Raw genomic sequence first — 18,656 nt, forward strand, 5'->3', positions numbered from 1 at the left:
GGCCGCTCAGCCCGGCAGGCCATTGGCGGTGCGGCTGCCGAAGGTAAGGCTTCTCTGCTGCCTCTGCAGGTGGTGACATAGCTGGGGAAGGGGTCTGTAAGGGGAGAAAATGCCCACATCCTAGGCTCTTCATCAGAGCACACAGAAAGCCAAAGCAAGACACCTGCCTTGAAAAACAGTAACCCAAACAAAGTAATTTTCTAGCTGCACCCAATCTCCCTGACCACGGTGTTCACGTACCTATGAACTTCAGCTACTTTATCAAGCTTATCCTGTGCGACTTAAACCAAAGAGCATGAATGTGATTTCCAATGGGCTGTGTTTTGTTTATTTTATGTATTTATTTATTTATTTATATATTTATTTTTAAATCCAGCTTCCAACACATAGTACTTACTCACTGCCCTTGAAGGCTGGCCCACCAGCAGGTGCTTTGATGGCCACTATCTCAGGTTTTAGGAAATGGCTAGAAGTTTATTTCCTCTCCTTGTAATTATTCAGGAATATACCATAGTATTGGGTCATCAGAGAAATTATGACATATTTTTCTGTTTCTCTATGCAAAAACGCATTGGACTTTTCTGACAAGTCAATACTTTACTGTTCCATAAAGTAAAGACGTGTCTTAACATTAATGGCCTGGGATTCACAGCTCTCAATTACTAACTGTACTGCAAAAAAGCTTATCCCTTTCATTATTTCTTGAAAGGGAAATCTTGTCCCACATTTTCACAATCACAGTTCTAGGATCCATACGTCAGGTGGCCATCATATATTGCTATTTATATATTCTAGAAATTTTCTTTTTTTTTCTTTTTTTGGAGAGGTTTTTGCTATAGGGCGCATGCACTCACCAGACAGACAGAGAGAGACATAGAGACAGAAAGCAAGAAATCACCCCCCAGGGGGGATGGTCATGCCGCAATCCCTTCTCCTCCGTTCTCCTCTCAGGATCTTGGGCATGCACGCACACGCGCCCGGCGTGAGTTTAAGCCACCAGGTCCGGGACTCGAACTGCGGTTGACTACGTGGGCATCCAGCGACATAGCCATTATGCTAACTGCTGGTCCCAGAAATTTTCTATTCCTATTTTTAAAAAATACACACATACACACACCCTTTATTTTTTTAATCTAAATGGTCTCTTACAACAAATACTATTGCCTATCCTGCTTTTGTGGCAATGTATGCTAGAGATCTTTTCACATTAGCACACAGAGAGCCACCTCTTTTTTCCTACTCTTGGACTCCATTGGGAAGAAGCCCTCCCTCACCTCAGCCATCAGAGTTCCTCTGTCTTGTTCATGCCATTGTTTTGATGGTGTAGAGTAGATGGTGATGAAGGTAATAATATACATAAAAGAAACCTTGTGCAGAAGAACCTCAAACTTTTTTTTTTTAAGTTTGCTATAGGGCACATGTGCTTCACAGAGAAAGAGAAAGAAAATGAGAAATTGTGCCCCCTTCCCCAGCAACCCGGGGGAGGATGGCCGCACTGAAATCCATCCTCCTCTCTGGATTTTGGGCGTGCATGCACACATGCCAGCATGTTTTTCAAGCCACTAGGTCCAGTACTCAAACCCATGCAGTCAGCCATGTGGGATTCAGCTGCCTTAATCTCTGTAACACCTCCTGGCCCAAACTTCAGACATGTTTTAAATAACTACTTTTTTATAACAATAGTAGTAAGAATCATTTTAACTCCTTGCTTTTTATTCCACTTCTGGGTGTGCAGGAATGGTATTTTATTCTATCTCTGATGTGACTGACAAGCTGCTCAGCACTTCTGGAGACCCCATTCCCACACTCCAGGAGGACTTTTGGATAAACAGTGCCCTGGTGGAGCCCACAGCACCTCTAAGAGAAGTTCTAGAAGACCTCAGTCCCTCCGCCATGGCTGCATTTGACCTGGCTTGCTCTCAGTGCCAGCTCTGGAAAACCTGTAAGCAACTCTTGGAAACAGCTGAACGGCGTCTGAACAGTAGCCTTGAGAGCCGGGGTGAGTGTGGTGTTATCCCTTAGTTCTCAAATGAGGAGCTGTGTTTCTGAAAGACTTGATAAGTCATAAGAGAAGGGGGAAGGAGGAGAAAGTTATTGGTTAAATTTCCTTATATCCAATCTGATGGAATAAATATAACCTGTTGAAAGTCTCACCTTCTTGAGGCTAGTAGGTGGCATGGTGGATGAGGGTGCTGGACTCCCACATGGCCAACTGCGGTGCGAGTCCCGGACCTGGCAGCTTTCTTTCTCACTTTCCCTCCTTCGCTCTCAGTCTATGGTCAAATTATAAATAAATAAATAAATAAAGTTAAATATTTCTTTAAAAAAAAAAAAAGAAAGTGTTACCTTCTTAATAAACTCAACAATGTGTAGTCATTGGGAGAATTTCTTTTGATTTATTGGTTTATAGATAAATTTAAGAAAGAAATATATATTCAAAAAATGGTATAAATGGAGGAAACTTGGGTGTTTGTGTGTGTGTGTGTGTGTGTGTGTGTGTGTGTGTGTGTGTGTGTTTTCTTTTTTAATAAGCCAGCAATTCTTTTTGGGGGGAGAGGTTTTTTTACTACAGGACGTGTGCGCTCACCAGACAGAGAGAGACAGAAAGTGAGAAATCACCCCCCAGGGGGGTTAGCCACACCGCAATCCCTTCTCCTCCATTCTCTCAGAATCTTGGGCATGCACACACACGCACCTGGTGTGAGTTTTAAGCCACCGGGTCCGGGACGCGAACCATGGTCGACTACATGGCAGTCCAGTGACATAGCCATTACACTAACTGCTGGTCCCAATAAGCCAGCAATTCTTAAAGGTCTTGGAAACTAGTCTTTCTTGTTCTATTATTGCCCTCATCAAAATAATAAACACGCACATGTTTTTAAAACTACTGTAGGCAGATTTATAAGGAACAGCAAGTATTCTTCATCTTCAAAAGCAGCTACTTGAACCCATTAGGTTTGTTTGGTTTTTTGTTTGTTTGTTTGTTTCTTAGATATTTTTGCTATAGGGTATGTGCACTTACCAGAGAGAAAGACAGAAAGCAAAAAATCATATCCTCCCGCCCCCTGAGGAGATGGCCATCCCGCAATCTCTTCTCCTCCATTCTCCTCTTGGAATTTTGGGCACGTAACCATTAGAATTTAAGTTCCAATTTCTAAGAAATTACTAAGTGAGATACTTACATGCATTTCTTGATTTGTTTCTTGTAATTACCTTTGGGTTTATGCCATGATCATAAAATACAGCACATATAATATCATCTTCTTTGCCTCTCCCTAAATTGCCTTTATAACTGTTCTAGTCCTATCTATTGCTAATAACAGAAATACCTGAATCCAGGTCATTTTAAGAGAACAGGGGTTCATTCATCTTATTGTCTTAGATGTCCAAGGCCAAGGGGCCAAAATCTGGTGAGGGCACTCTTGTTGATGGAAAGTCACAAGACTTGACAACATAGCAGAGGGTAGGAGCACTCGTAGAGCAGAGCATGTATCTGTCTGTCTCATTCTTTCTTCCTATAAAGCCTCCAGGACTCAATCATGGGGACCCCACCCTGTTACCTAATCATTCCCCAAGGCCCCACCTTTTACCCCACAACTCCACAACTAGATCAAGTCTTCACCTTCTCAATATTGCCACAATTGCTCACCAAATGTCAACACATGAATGGGGGTGGGAGCACATTCAAACCATAGCAGTAACTTAATCCTTTTTTTTTTTTTTTTGGTCATAGGGCATATGCACTCACCAGAGAGAGACAGTGAGAAGGAAACTGGGAAATCACACCCCAGTGGGAATGGCCATGTCACAATCCATTCCCCTCCATTCTCCTCTTGGGATTTTGGACATGCACACTCATGCACTTGGGATGATTTTCAAGCTGTTGGGTCTGGGTCTCAAACCGTGGTCAGCCATGTAGAGGTCCAGTGCCCACCATCAGCTGGCTCTAATCCTCTACTTTTTAAAACTATGGACTTAATCCTCTGTTCCTATGGTATCAGTGTTTAGTAATACTGGGAATAGGATAAAATGAGTGAGGCATTCATCTTGGAAACAATTTAAGGAAGCTCAAAAAAACTACTCAAAACTAAGAATATAGTAATGCAACATTTTTAAAAATAAAAACTTCTGCAAAAATGGTATAGAGGCTGGGCCAATAGGTGCCATAGTGGAATCTCATGGCCAAATGCAATTCAAGTACTAGACCTGGTGGCTTGCTTTCTTACTTTTCTTTTCTCTCTCTCTCTCTTTCTTTCTCTGGTGAGCACATGGGTCCTATAGTCAAATTTTAAAATAATAACAGTAAATAAAATTAAATAATTATTTTTTAAAAATGGTATAGATGGGGGCCAGCAGGTGGCATGGTAGTTAAGGGTGCTGGACTCCCAAATGGCCTACCACGATTTGAATCCCAGACCTGGTGACTTGCTTTCTCACTTTCTCTCTCTCTCTGTTCCTCTCTGGTCAAATTAAAATAAATAAATAAAGTTAAATAAAATAATTATTTTTTAGAAAATGGTATAGATGACATTTTTACCTTTAGACTATATGCCCCCTCCTTGGTGAACCTCACTTCACCTAAAACCGGGGACCATCTTGAATATGTAAACCAGATATAAGGGAAAATGTAGTGAATCCCAGTTAGATAAAAAATTATACGTTGAGGTTAATAGTGTCCCAGAAGGTGTACATGGGATTAGTGGAATCAGGTACATAAAGTTTTAGAGATATGTGAAGAGAGAATTAGGCAAAATTTCACTCCCCACCCACCTTGGCTCTCTTCACTAAACATTGGAAAGACTGCAGTGGAGCATGTTCTGCCTCAGGAACATGAAGGAAGGAATGGTGAGTAATTAGGTTATGAATAGCCCCTTATGTCTAGGACCCCCAACACTACCCCCAGGTTCAGTGCTTTTATAGAAAAACCTACAGGACTTAACCTATAGTCAGACTCATGGCTAAGATTTATTTCAGCAAAGGAAACAAAGCAAAATCAGCTCATGGAATAAAGTCTGGAGGAAAGCAGGCCAAGCGTCCAAGAATCCTTTCCTGTGGAATCACACAGGACATGCTTGTTCCTCCCAGTGATGAGTATGACCAGCGTTTGCCAAGTGTTGTCTGCAGGGAAGCTCCTTAGTGACCCAGTGTCCAGGGTCTTACTGGAGACTGCTGACAGAGCCACCCTCTGCCTAGCATGTATCAAAATTCCAGTCTCCCAGAAGAAAAGCAAGTGTCAGCATAAACCACATTGTAGAAACAGTTTAGGCACAGTGAGCCACTCTCATCATTGAGGGAAAGCTGTATATCAGTGTAGGAAACTACTTACCAGTCAGGTCCACAGATGCCAGCCAAGGGCCAACCATGCCACAAGCCTTCTAAGAAGAGCAGTCATGGGCCACTGTGTTAACTCTTTCTGCATAGTCCTCCAAATCATTCTGAACTGTTGACTAATGTGCTTTTTTATTTAAAAAAATAAATGATTTATTGGGAACAACAGATGGAGTAATGGTTATATCGCTGGACTCCCACATGGCCAGTGGCAGTTTGAGTCCCGGACTGGATGTCTTGAAACTCATGCCAAGCACATCTGTATGTGTGCCCACCCAAAATCCCAGGGGGAGAATGGCGGAGAAAGGACTGTGGTGTGGCCATTCCCCTGGGAAGTGATTTCTCACTTTCAGTCTTTCTGTCTCTCTCTCTGGCGAGCTCACATCCCTGTAGCAAAAATCTCTCTCAAAAAAAAATTTTTTTTACTTAATTTTATTCATCATTATAATAATTATTATTATTATTTAATTCGCTATAGGGCACATGCATTCACAAGAGAGAGAGAGAGAGAAAGAGAAGGAAAGTAAGTAAGCAAACCACCAGGTCCAGGTCTCAAACCGTGGTTGACCATGTGCAAGTCCAGCACCTTAACTACCACACTATCTGCTGGCCCCTAAAGTGCTCTTTAATGTCCATATAGCCTTTCTAAGAAAGAATACTGTGGCATATACATGCTGTTTTTAGTCAACAGTTTGGCTCCCCCTCAATAATACTTATATTCTAAAATTAAAAAAGAGGCTATTCGATCGGTTAGTAGCTAAAATGTTTTCCTATCATTCAGTAAGGAATCAATTTAGCATCCACTGTGTTTTCAGATATCTCAAGTATATGGTGGTACGAGAAAGATATAACGAATAATACCTGTCTATTAAGTTGTATATAGTTTAGTCAGAGTACCAAGATACTACTTAAAGCAATTAGAGAAGGCAGATTTGATGCCAGCTCAAGTCCGTGACTGAGGCAGTACCAAGGCAGCTCCACAGGCAGGCCCAGTTAGCGTGGGACAGCCGTCCCACAGGCAGAGATCCTGAATCTGTTGCTATTACATCAAGATGCTCAAGGCTTCTTGTCAGAGATAGGTAGTCAAGGAACCCCAGGCATGGAATAAGCCTGGTATACTGGTTATCACTCCATATGACACAGCTTCTATTTCCTCCTTAATATTGGAGAAGATAAATTTTTACAAATAAATGTAAGACTGAGTATCAGTCTCAGAAAGTACCTGTTTTTTTCTGTATTCCAGGTCGGCGGCTAGACCACGTGCTCCTCAATGCTGATGGCATTCGAGGTTTTCCAGTTGTTCTTCAGCAAATCAGTAAGATTCTCAATTATTCACTTATGTCAGTTGGACAAACTAAATCAGGTGAGTTTTTTTTCTCCCCCTTTTTTTCCTCCAGGACTTAGAGCATTAGGTGAACAATAGGCTTCTTTTTTTTCTCTCTCTCTCTCTTTTGCTTGCCATAGAGAGTGTAGAAGAAAAGGGAGGAGGCCCTCCACGGTGCAGTATCACTGAGCTGCTTCAGATGTGCTGGCCTAACCTAACCGAGGACTGTGTTGCCAGCCATACCACCCTCTCCCAACAGCTGGATCAGGTCCTCCAGTCACTGAAAGAGGCCCTAGAGCTTCCAGGTACAGTGCAATCTGCTCGGGAACAGCTAAGGGCTGAACTGGGGAAAGGAAGTCCCTGAGAGTAAAGGAACACTTTGAGCAGCGACTCAGAGAACAGAGCAGAGCAGAGCTCCAGAACAGAGCACTCCTAGCACTGTGGTTAGCCAGAGCAAGTCTCCTAATTTAACATCCCTTCCCCCGTTTTCCCACCCCACAGTTAAAAGGATGTGTAACGTTCCATTAACTGATAACGTTTTCTCATTGTCAGTGAGATATATTTCTAGCAGATACTCTGTAAATATTGATCAATTCTTTCCCAAAAGACCCCTGTGTTCTTTGTAAAATTATCCCATCCCAGAAATGCCAGGGTAAAAAATGGAATTTTACACCCTGATTTCTCTATAGACACAAAACTCTTCCTGGTTGAGAATCACTTGTTCAGGTGATTGACTTAGGACTTTATATCTGCCTTATAATTGTAGAGCCCCAACTGTAGGATATCTCATATAGTACATGGGAATCTCGATTCACCTGTTAGGTCAGAAACTGACCTAAAGCTGGATGTACAGAATAAAACCTCTTTTTTTTTTTTTGCTGCCATAACTCTTCTCAGAGCCCAGGAGTACTCCACTCTCTTCTCTGGTGGAGCAGACAACCCAGAAAGCTCCTGAGGCGGAGGTGCACCCTGTACACATCCAGACTCAGCTCCTCAAGAAGAACCTGGACAAACAGACCCCAGTAGGCAGCAGACAGACTGACTATGTGGGTACCTTCTTCAATTACTGTAGCACCCTGGCCACCATTCTCCTTCGGAGTTTGAGCTCCGAGCCTGGTAAGTAGCAGGAACAAGGAAATGAAGCCATGACTTGCCTACAAGTGTTTAGGGCAAGAAAGAGGAAAGACATTCAGTTCAGAGGCTTTGATACATCAATAGCCAGCAACATCAGACAGTAAGTTCCTCCTCTCTTATTCATCTCTGTCAGTTTTATTCACCTTCACGCTAGTTTGGTTGTATAGCACATGAGAATACTCAATAAACTGTCATGGAATTAGTGACTCCGAAATATCTGTCAGACCTTTGGTCCATTGTGGACTTGAGGACAGAGCAGAGGAATCAAGCCTCTAATATGAGTACCAAATTCTTACTTGAGCCTTCTGAGTGAGACCTGCATGCATTTAAGTCAGGTTGAAGAGAGCAGGAGTAAACTGGCTGGACCTGCCTAGTGAAGTTTATCTGGGGTTGGAAGTCGTTAGAGCAGTTGTCAGGTAGAGATCAGCTTGTGGTTAGAATCATGTTGAGAATACCCTTTGCCTAGAATGAATCAATGGAAGGCCTCCCAATGTTGTCCTAGTTTTGACTTTGCACTATTTTTTAGGTTTGTTTATTTCTTCCGTGAGAGATTGGGGGAGAGATCACCAACAGGGTCTTCATACCATAATCCTCCCCTAGTCTCAGCCTAATCATAAGCGGGGTGCCTGGCTTACTCAAGGGGGTCTCCAGATGCAAATCTAGAATCTTTCCCCCATGGCTCTAATTGTGTTATCATGCACCACCATCTAGCCTCAACATTTATGATTTTTATTAATTCTGGGAAACATAAGTGTGAACTGTTGCAATCAGTAGTGCAAACAAAGATTATTTTCTCTACCTTTGCAGATCACATGGAGATCAACGTAGGAAATCCTTTTGTTCTCCTGCAACAGAATTCTTCCCAGCTGGTGTCACATCTCCTGTTTGAGAGACAAGTTCCCCCAGACAGGTAGGAGCTCGCCTTGCAGAAGTCAGCCATGAGCCTCCCAAGTTGTTTCAATAAGGAAACCAACCAAGGGCTCAGTGGGGTTGTGTTTGGGTTCAGTACAGACAGTAGGGATTTCTTTCAGACTTTGTACTTAATTTGCATTTACTCCTATACAGCTATGTTAAACTTCATTGTGCATCTTTTCTTTATCTCTCTCATCATCTCTAATATTTGTATTACAAGTATGAAATTAATGGGTGTATTTTCACTTACAGATTGGCAAAAATCCAAAGGTTTGATAACACAACAGTGGTTAGGCTGTAGGAAAATGAGCCTTCTCAGAAATTGCTCATAGGATATGTTGGAACAACATCTATGGGAAAGCAACTTGTCAGTATCTAGTAAAATTATAAATTTGAAACTAGCCAGTTGCATGGTGGTTAAGGTGGGTAGATCCCCCATGGCCAACAGTGCAATTTGAGTTCTAGACTCAACAGCCTAAAGAACATGCATGTACATGCCCAAAATCCCTAAAGGAGAAATGGAAAAGAACCATACCCCATGAAGGGTGCTTTCTCATTCTCTCTCTCTCTCTGTCTCTGTCTCTGTCTCTAGCAACTGCATGTGCCTGCTAGCAAAAAAAAAAAAAAAAATTATTTTTTTTTATTTAGTAGTAGTATTAATTTGCTATAGGGCACATGTACTCACCAGAGAGAGAGAAAGAAGATAAAGTGAGAAAGCAAGTCACCAGTCCAGGACTCAAACTGCAGTCAGCCATATGGGAGTCTAACCCCTTAACCACCATGCCACCTGTTGTCATACACCCTCTAGCAAAATTTTAAAAAATAAAATTAGGAATTCATATGCTCTTTGACCTTGCAATGTATGTAATACATTGGAGAATTTATCCTGCAACTTTATTACAAATGTGAAAAATAATGTATGTGCAAAATCATTTTATTATAGCCTTGTATATAATGGTATATAACAAAACAGAAAAATACGTTCTTCCCTAAAAGGAGACTAGTTATGATTCATCCACATAATGGAATACTGTGCAGTTGTAAAAACTAATGGGAATTTGAGGGCCTGTGCGGTGGTTAAGGGCACTAGACCACATGGCTGACCACAGTTTGAGTCTTGGACCTAGTGACTTGCTTTCTCACTTTCTCTTTCTCTCGTACTCTGTCCCTCTCTGGTCAAATTTAAATAAATAAATAAAGTTAAATAAAATAATTCTTTAAAAAAAAAGAAAAAAGGGAACCAGCAGTTAGCGTAATGGCTATGTCGCTGGGCTTCCACGTAGTCAACCGCGGTTCGCGTCCCAGACCCGGTGGCTTAAAACTCACGCCGGGCACGTGTGCGTGCATGCCCAAGATCCCGAGAGGAGAATGGAGGAGAAGGGATTGTGGTGTGACCATCCCCCCTGGGGGGTGATTTCTCACTTTCTGTCTCTATGTCTCTCTCTGTCTGTCTGGCAAGCGCACGCGCCCTATAGCAAAAACCTCTCCAAAAAGAAGAAAAAAGATTAATTTAAATTTTCTCTGTAGAGGATAGGGACAAATTTCTCACATATGTTATTTAGTGAAAAAGCAAGGGATGAAGACATATGTGTTTGGTTTCTTTTTTTTTTTTTTAAATAAAGTAAAAAATAAAAACTTTATTTATATTTGCTATATAAGCATGAACAAATTGTCAGATTGAGTGATGATGCCTAGGGATTTAAACCTTGCATGCCCCCTGCTTTTGTCTCTCCAGGCTGGCAGCCCTTGTGGCCCGAGAGCGTCTCACCCTAAGTGTGCCACAGGTCATCATCAACTGCTGCTGTGAGCCTCTTGATGTTTGCTCTTCACGGCAAAACCAGCAGATGTCATCCCTTCTGACCCACATGGGCCTCCTGGCCCAACAGTACTCCTCCCACTGCCTGGATGACCTTCCACCTTCTACTCTAAGCTCCCCAACACCAAGTGAAAATCCTACATCGGAGAGAAAGCCCCAGTCCTCTCCAAGGGATTCATCAGCCCCAGCCTTCACCTCCTCTGCCTTAGCCTTTCTTAAATCCCGCTCAAAACTATTGGCTACAGTCGCCTGCCTGGGAGCTTCCCGGGGGTTAAAGGTCACCAAGCCCAGCCTGTCATGGAAGGAGCTTCGTGGCCGCAGGGAGGTACCTCTGACAGCAGAGCAAGTAGTCCGGGAGTGTGAGCGCCTTCTGGAACAATTCCCTGTGTTTCAGGACTTCCTGCTAGCTGCCTGGGAGCCGCTACAAGGGTCCCCTGAGCAAAGGCAGAGTCTGGCAGCTAGTCTCTGTGGTCAAGCCAGTCTTTCCACTGTCCTCCTGGGCCTGCATGCTCCCAATGCCCTGGACATACTGACTGAAGCCTTCGAGGAAGCCTTGGTGGCCAGAGACTGGCCCCGAGCCCTTCGGCTCACTGAAGTGTATGGGCAAGACATGGACGATTGGAGTAGCATAAAGGATGCACTCCTAAGCTGTGCTGTGGCCTGCGGTAAGCAAAAGGCTATGCTCCTTCTTTCACCAGTGGTAATAATAACATTTAGCAAGCATGACGTCACATTTAATTTTCCCAATTACTTCAGAGAAAAGTACACAATAATCTCTTGTTACTGAGAGGACACCAAGGCTCAGAGAGGTTAGGAAACTTGCCCAGGATGGGGGTGGCAGAGTAGAACTTAGAACACAAGTATATCTGACTTAAGAATAAATACTCATGGGGGCAGCAAGTGGCATGGAGGTTAAGGCTCTGGACACTCCCACATGGCTGACCATGGGTCAGGTCCCAGACCTGGTGGCTTGCTTTCTCACTTTCCATCTCTCTCTCTCTCTTTCTCTGTGTCTCTCTCTGGTCAAATTAAAATAAATGAGTGAATAAATAAAATAATTTTTTAAAAAAAGAATGAACACGGGGAACCAGCAGTTAGTGTAATGGCTATGTCACTGGACTCCCACGTAGTCAACTGCGGTTCGCGTCCCAGACCCAGTGGCTTAAAACTCACTATTGGCTGGGCACGTGTGCGTGTGTGCCCAAGATCCCGAGAGGAGAATGGAGGAGAAGGGATTGCGGCTTTACCATCCTCCCTGGGAGGTGATTTCTCGCTTTCTGTCTCTATGTCTCTCTCTGGCGAGCGCACGCGCCCTATAGCGAAAACCTCTCCAAAAACAAAAGAATGAACATGCATAACTAGTGTTATCAATCCTGGTTGCAAAAATCATTATCTATAAACTACAAATACCTGGACTCTACCCTAAAGGTCTGGGATGAGGGCTCAAGCAGATATTTACTTTAAAACAGAGGTCAGCAAGCTTTTTCTATAAAGGACTTTGTAGGCCATAAGATCTCAGTCATAACTACTCAACTCTGCCATTACAGCATGAAAGCACTCAGTACATAAAGGAGTGACCAAGGCTATATTCTAAAACTTATAAAACAGAGTTTGAGTCTGTTTGATGACTCCTGTCTTAAAAGCTTCCTGCGAGATTTTAGTATGTTACTACACTGGACACCATTGAACTACAACATTCCATGGGGGAGAGCAAAAGTCTGGTATCCTCTAAGGAAAGACTTTCGGGTAGAAGATTTTGCTGTCTGTTAAGATGGAGAAAAATCCCTCCTTGAGAACATGGAGAAATCCTCTGACTAGCTATGTGGTCTTGGTTGCTTAGAGACTGTTTTTTCTTATCTCCAAGATCACATCTTTGAAATGGGTGTGAAAGAGAGACCTACTAGTTAATGGTGAATATCAAGGGAGTAAAACTAGCTTACCTGAAATACCTCTTAAGTACATATGCAGAGTAGAAATTGCAGAGAAAACTAAAAGTCCACTAACAAGGTGAATCTGAACAGTACTTTACATGCAGCATGCCAACACATACACAGAGAGCTTCATCTCTCCTTCCCCACTCTCTCCTTCCCTCCTTTCCTTCCTTTTTTCCTTTTATTTTTTAAATGCTACAGGACATGGATACTTGTCAGAGAGGTGGGGTGGTGGGGAGAAAGCACAACCCGGTGGACACGGTCATGCCACAGTCTCGTCTCATCCATTTCTTTTTTTTTTTAATGATCAGTTATTTAATTAGGTTCTTGGCAAAAAATTGAGAACACCAATTTGTGAGGATAAACTCCATTTGTAAGGGCAAACACGGATCGCAGGTAGCCCTGGAGCTGAGAAACAGCTTTGAATTTTGGTAAAATTTGCAAGTCCACAGCTCTCTGATCAACCTTGTGCTGCTCTGAAATCTCGTATTTCTCCTTCTCTGTGTTGAAGATCTCACTTTCCTGGTGTCTGGGCTTCCACAGCTTCTTTTTCTTGAAGTAAGCATCGGTTAGGTGCTTTGGGATTTTTACTTTGCTAATATCAATTTTTGTGGAGGTGGCAATGATAAATTTTTGGTGTGTTCTACGCAGTGGAACTTGATTGAGAACCAGCAGTCCAGTTACAAGTAGCAAGCCACTGCTCAGCTGCTTCAGGAAAACCACCCTCTTGCCTCTGTGGCGTCCAGTGAGGATGATCAGAATGGACCCAGGAGTGATGCTAGTTTGCAGCTCTCTCACATGCTGACTGAAGGGTTTTTTGCCATGGCTCAACAACTTTCGAGGCACATCTTCAGTAGGATAATACCTAGGCATTTTGCACAGTTTAACCACCCAGGTACTGGACTCCCACATGACTGATCACAGTTTGTCTCCACCAACTGGTTTTGTGACAGTCTCAAGAACCTTCTCCTTCTTTTTCTTTTTGATCCTGGATTTAGTGGCTGAGTATTTCCTCTTGAACATGGCCTTCCTGGAATACATGGCAGACCGAGAGTATCTGCCGATGCCTTGGACTAAGATGGGGTTTCGGCTGCAATGGGGCTTCCTTTTCTTGGGCTTTTTAGCCTTGGGGTCACCCTTTTTAACCTTGCCACTGGCATCAGCCTTCTTGGCTTCAGGTTTCTTCTCCTTAGTATCCTGCTCTGCAGCTTTTTCACCTGCCATCTTGTATAGTGGGAAAGAGCTTCTCATCCATTTCTCTACCTATCAGAATTTTGGACACACATATACACATGCCTAGTATGTTTTTCAAGCCACCAAGGCCAAGATTCAAACCACAGTCAGCTCTGTGGGATCTGGCTTCCTGAACTACTAGGCTACAGGAATGAGTCACCTTCCTTTTTTTCTTTTCTCCTTTCTTCTTCTTTCCTCTCTCCCTTCTGAAAATCCCATGACCTAGGTAATTTTCACATAAAGGGAAACACAGGGGTAAAGGATTCTCCTTACTATATAACCATCTGAAGTATAGAAACTAGTTAAGGTCACATGGCACTTAAGGATCTCCAAAGTTCCTATTTTACAAAATTGAACAAAGCCCTTCTCTTAAGAAGTAACCTGGAGGCCAGGCAGGTGGCATGGTGATTAAGGCACTGTATCCCACCTGGCCAACTCTGTGATTTGTATCCCAGACATAGTAGCTTTAAGAAAACACTGTGTGTGTGTGCATATGTGCCCAAAATTCCAAGAGGAGACTGGGCAAAGAGGGATTGCAGCATGCCCATCCCTTCTGGGATGGCAGGAGAGGAGGGGTGACTTACTTTCCTTTTTCTCAGCCTCACTATTTCTCTCTAGTGAGCATACATGCCCTATGGTAAAAATGAGAAAAAAAAAAAAAAAGAAGTAACCTGGGTCTGAGCTCTTCCAGTGCCAGGCTTGCAGCCTCTAGCCATCTTTATTTATCTTATAGAAAAAGAAGGTTGGCAATACCTGTTTCCTGTGAAAGATGCATCTCTGAGAAGTCAACTGGCCCTGAAGTTTGTGGACAGGTGGCCCCTGGAATCCTGCCTGGAGATCCTGGCCTACTGCATTTCGGACCCAGCTGTCCAAGAAGAACTAAAGTGTGAGCTGCAGAGGAAGCTGGGAGAGTTGCAGGTGTATCAGAAGGTAGGGGCCCTGGCATCCAGAGAGAGGAAACAGGCTGCTCACTCTGTTATCAATTCCAGTCTCTTTTTGGATGATGGGGTATTTTAAGAAACAGAAAATGTAGGCCTGACTTTTGCTCTGCATGAGCTTCTCAGGTGAACTGCAAGGAGGTCTCCTATCTGTTACTTGTGTTGTTTATCCCTATTATTTGAAATATGTTTGCATCAAGCCAGGATAAAAATAACAAAATTAACATTGAAATGCTACTTTATAGTCCTCGAAGGCATTTTCACATGTAGCTCATATTTTCACATGAGCTTTGCGTATGCTTTATATATATCTTTTTTTATAACTTTAAATAAATTTTTATTATATAAAGTCTGTCACATAACTGGATATTCTTCTACTTTGTACAGTTATTCTTACTCTCCCATGGAAAGGCTGCTTCTTAACTTCTTATGTGGGGCTGGCAAGCACTATAATTCTGATTTTAACAGAGTAGTAATAAAAATGCCTCAGTGATGAGATTCAAGATGCCAGCAGGAGGCTGATGAAGGAGCTTGAAGAAATCTGCAAGTGTGGAATGATGAAGCTAATTTATTGAGTTGGCAAGAGTTTATTGTCCCTGACAACCCTCCATATGACAAGGGGGCCTTCAGAAACTAAATCAACCTTGCAGCAGAGTACCCATTCAAACCACTGAAGATCACATTTAGAACAAAGATCTATCACCCAAACATTGAAGAAAAGGGGCAAGTCTGTCTGCCAGTAATTAGTGCTGAATACTAGAAGCCAGCTACCAATACCGATCACATAATTCAATCCCTCGTGGCACCGGTGAATGACCCCCAGCCCATGTACCGCCTCTGGACTGACCAAACTGAAGAATACTCTGAGGACTACAAAAAATTCTGTAGAAACACTGAAGAGTTTACAACAAAATATGGGAAAAGCTACCTGTGGACTAAAATCTGCCACGATTGATCCCAGAAACTGTGAGCAGAGACCCCGAGCAGAGCATTCAGAGAGCCCACTAAGCAGGGCTCTGTGGAAAACTGACTCGTGCCACCGCCTGGCGTTGGCTTGTGGCAGTTACTTTCTACAGTTGTCGTAATGAAAAGTGCTCTAGGTAACCTGTAAAGAAAGGATGAAAAATATAAGATTTTCTAAAAAAAAAAAAGTGAAAGTCTTCCTTTAGTGATTCAAGTTGAAAGCAGTACTTTGGTACATGGCTCTTGCACCCAGTATCAGAAATGTACAAATGTCTTTTTATTCAAAAATACAAAATAACTTATCTGTAGGTGTAGACAATGACGGCAGTAAACAAGTAACTGATGGTTACAGTAATTTTGTTAAGCATCAGCCAGCCTTTTATTTTAATGAACTAACTTCTCTGAAGGTATCCGTCGGTGAGGAGCACTGCCTTGAGCTTCCTGTCACAGCTCAGGAGTAATGTTAAAGCACTATTCTAGGAACCAGCAGTGGGCGTAATGGCTATGTTGCTGGACTGCCATGTAGTCGACCATGGTTCGAGTCTTAAACCCAATGGCTTAAACTCACGCCAGGTGCATATGCGTGCATGCCCAAGAACCCGAGAGAAGAATAGAGGAGAAGGGATTGCGGCATGACCATCCCCCCTGGGGGGTGATTTCTCGCTTTCTATCTCTCTGTTTCTCTGTCTTTCTGGCAAGCGCATGCACCCTATAGCAAAAACTTCTCCAGAAAAAAAAGCACTATTCTAGAAACTAGAATATGCCAAAAGATATATATCTTTTTTAAAGATTGTTTTAAATTTCAGCTAAATGTTAAGAGCCATTTAAAAAGGATGTATAACAGTGACAGTTTCAAAAATGAAAGAAGAAAACAGAATATGTGTTATAGTCAAGCTAAAGAGACAGGAAGACATATTTAGGTGGCACAGCTAGATAACATATAAATTATATGCTATTTTTTCCACGTGTCCTTAGAGCAGAACAGAGTCCAGAACCCCATCAGAGAAAGTGAAAATGAAAGATGAAAATGATTTTTTTCCTCGCTCCTCAGCAGTTTTTATCCAGAGCTAAGATGTTGCACGAAAGGAGATCCCACATAGCATTCAAGCCAGGAGAATATCTGGTGCGATTTTGAGATGAAGGAGCATCACAACAGTGACCCCAGAAGGCTGGGCAAACTGTAAAGCACAGGGGCCTCTGAGAACTGTCCTCACCAGCGAAAAACCCAAACTTTACCTCCCACTCACCTTCGCTTCCTGACTGTACGTCCCAATAGCTCACTGTCCTCTAAACAATTTTTGTCCCATTTGCTCTCCTCCTCATCTTTCCTGGCAAGTTCTGTGGATTGATTTTGGGACAGAGATCTAGAGGTGGCCCATCCCTGGATGCACCAATGACTTGTTCATGGAAGGAGAAGCTGTAGTGTGGTTTAATGGATCTTTCTGTCTCCTTAGATTCTAGGTTTGCAGATGCCCCCAGCCTGGTGTGACTGGCAGTCACTGAGAAGCTGCTGTGTTGAGGACCCATCGACTGTCATGAACCTGATTCTAGAAGCACAGGTACCGTTTTCCTGGATGGTATTCTCCTTCATCCTCCTCTTAGAATTACAGCTCCTTGACTGGTTGTTTAAGACTCCTTTCCATATATCAGTGTTCACCATATTCTCTTTTTTTCTTTCTTGCAAGATTTGCCAACGTACACGTAAACATAGAGAATGATACAGCTGTCAGTTTTGTACTGTCACCCTTGATCTAACCCATGAGATTTTCTACACTGTATGCACTCGATACAGAAAGTACCTGGGAATGGGATTGCTATGTCATCAGGCATGAACATCTTCACCTTTGCTAGCATGTTACCAAATCACTCTTTAAATTCCTTGCCCGAGTTATACTTGGACTAATAGTTCCTATTGCTCTGTATCCTTGCCACCTTTGTATATTTTGCCAATAGGATGGTATCTCAATGTTATTTTAACTTTGGTTGCCATGATTACTAATGAATTTTGATATCCTTTCATGCGTTTCTTGTACATTCAAGTACTAAATAGAATTTTATCTACCTTTTAAAAGTATCATAGATCAAAATGAAAATGCTCAGGGCCGGCAGATGCCGTAGTGGTTAGGGTGCTGAACTTCCACATGGCCAACTGCAGTTCAAGGCCCAGACCTGGTGGCTTGCGTTCTCACTTTACTTTTCTCTCCCTCTGCATCTCTGTCTGGTCAAATTTTAAAAAATTTAAAAAAATACAGGACCAGTAATTGGTGTAATGGCTATGTCACTGGACTCTCGTGTAGTCAACCGTAGTTTGAGTCCCAGACCTGGTGGCTTAAACTCAGGCCAGGCGTGTGTGCATGTGTGCCCAAAATCTTGAGAGGAGGATGGAGGAGAAGGGATTGTGGCATGGCCATCTCCCCGGGGAGTGATTTCTTGCTTTCTGTCTCTCTCTTTCTGGTGAGCGCACATACCCTATAGCAAAAACCTCTAAAAAATAATAATAATAATAATAGCAAATAAAATTAAATACTTCCTTTTTTAAAAATGTAGGAACCAGCAGATGGTGTAACAGTTATATCACTGGACTCCCACATAGTCAACCACGGTTCAAGTCTTGGACCCTACGACTTAAACTCAGGTCGGGCACATATGCGTACGTACACAAGATCGCCCAAGAGGAGAATGGAGGAGAAGGGATTGCAACATGGCCAGCCTCCCAGGGGGTGATTTCTCACTTTCTGTCTCTCTCTGTCTTTCTGGCAAGTGCACACACCCTATAGCAAAAACCTCTCTTCAAAAAAAAAAAAAAAAAAAAGTTCATGCTCATCCAAATGATCATTCACTCAGGAAATACCCATTGAATGCCAGTCATTTGCTGACACTATATAGGATGGTGATGAAGCAAAGACAATTAAGCTTAAACCTTGTCCTGGGGCTGGTTGGTGGTACAGTGGTTGGGGCGCTGGACTCCTACATGGTCAACTGTGGTTCAAGTCCCAGACCTGGAAGCTTATATTCTTCTTTTTGTTTTTTTCCCACTCTTTTTTTTTTTTTTTTTTTTTTTTTCTCTTTGTATTTGT

The 18,656-nt window shown here is 42.7% G+C and overlaps 1 protein-coding gene across 1 annotated transcript in view; it reads left to right on the plus strand.

Moving 5' to 3' along the window:
* ZFYVE26 (zinc finger FYVE-type containing 26) overlaps positions 1 to 18,656 on the plus strand; it is a gene marked incomplete in the record, with an annotated part of 91,668 nt that overhangs the window by 31,267 nt on the left and 41,745 nt on the right. Inside the window, 8 exon segments of the mRNA XM_027775860.1 lie at positions 1,736 to 1,999; positions 6,572 to 6,691; positions 6,793 to 6,957; positions 7,550 to 7,768; positions 8,594 to 8,696; positions 10,434 to 11,179; positions 14,412 to 14,608; positions 17,034 to 17,138. Coding sequence (XP_027631661.1) covers positions 1,736 to 1,999; positions 6,572 to 6,691; positions 6,793 to 6,957; positions 7,550 to 7,768; positions 8,594 to 8,696; positions 10,434 to 11,179; positions 14,412 to 14,608; positions 17,034 to 17,138 — 1,919 coding nt within the window.

Source organism: Tupaia chinensis, unplaced genomic scaffold (genome assembly GCF_000334495.1).
Source record: "Tupaia chinensis unplaced genomic scaffold, TupChi_1.0 Scaffold000609_1, whole genome shotgun sequence".
Taxonomy (NCBI): domain Eukaryota; kingdom Metazoa; phylum Chordata; class Mammalia; order Scandentia; family Tupaiidae; genus Tupaia; species Tupaia belangeri.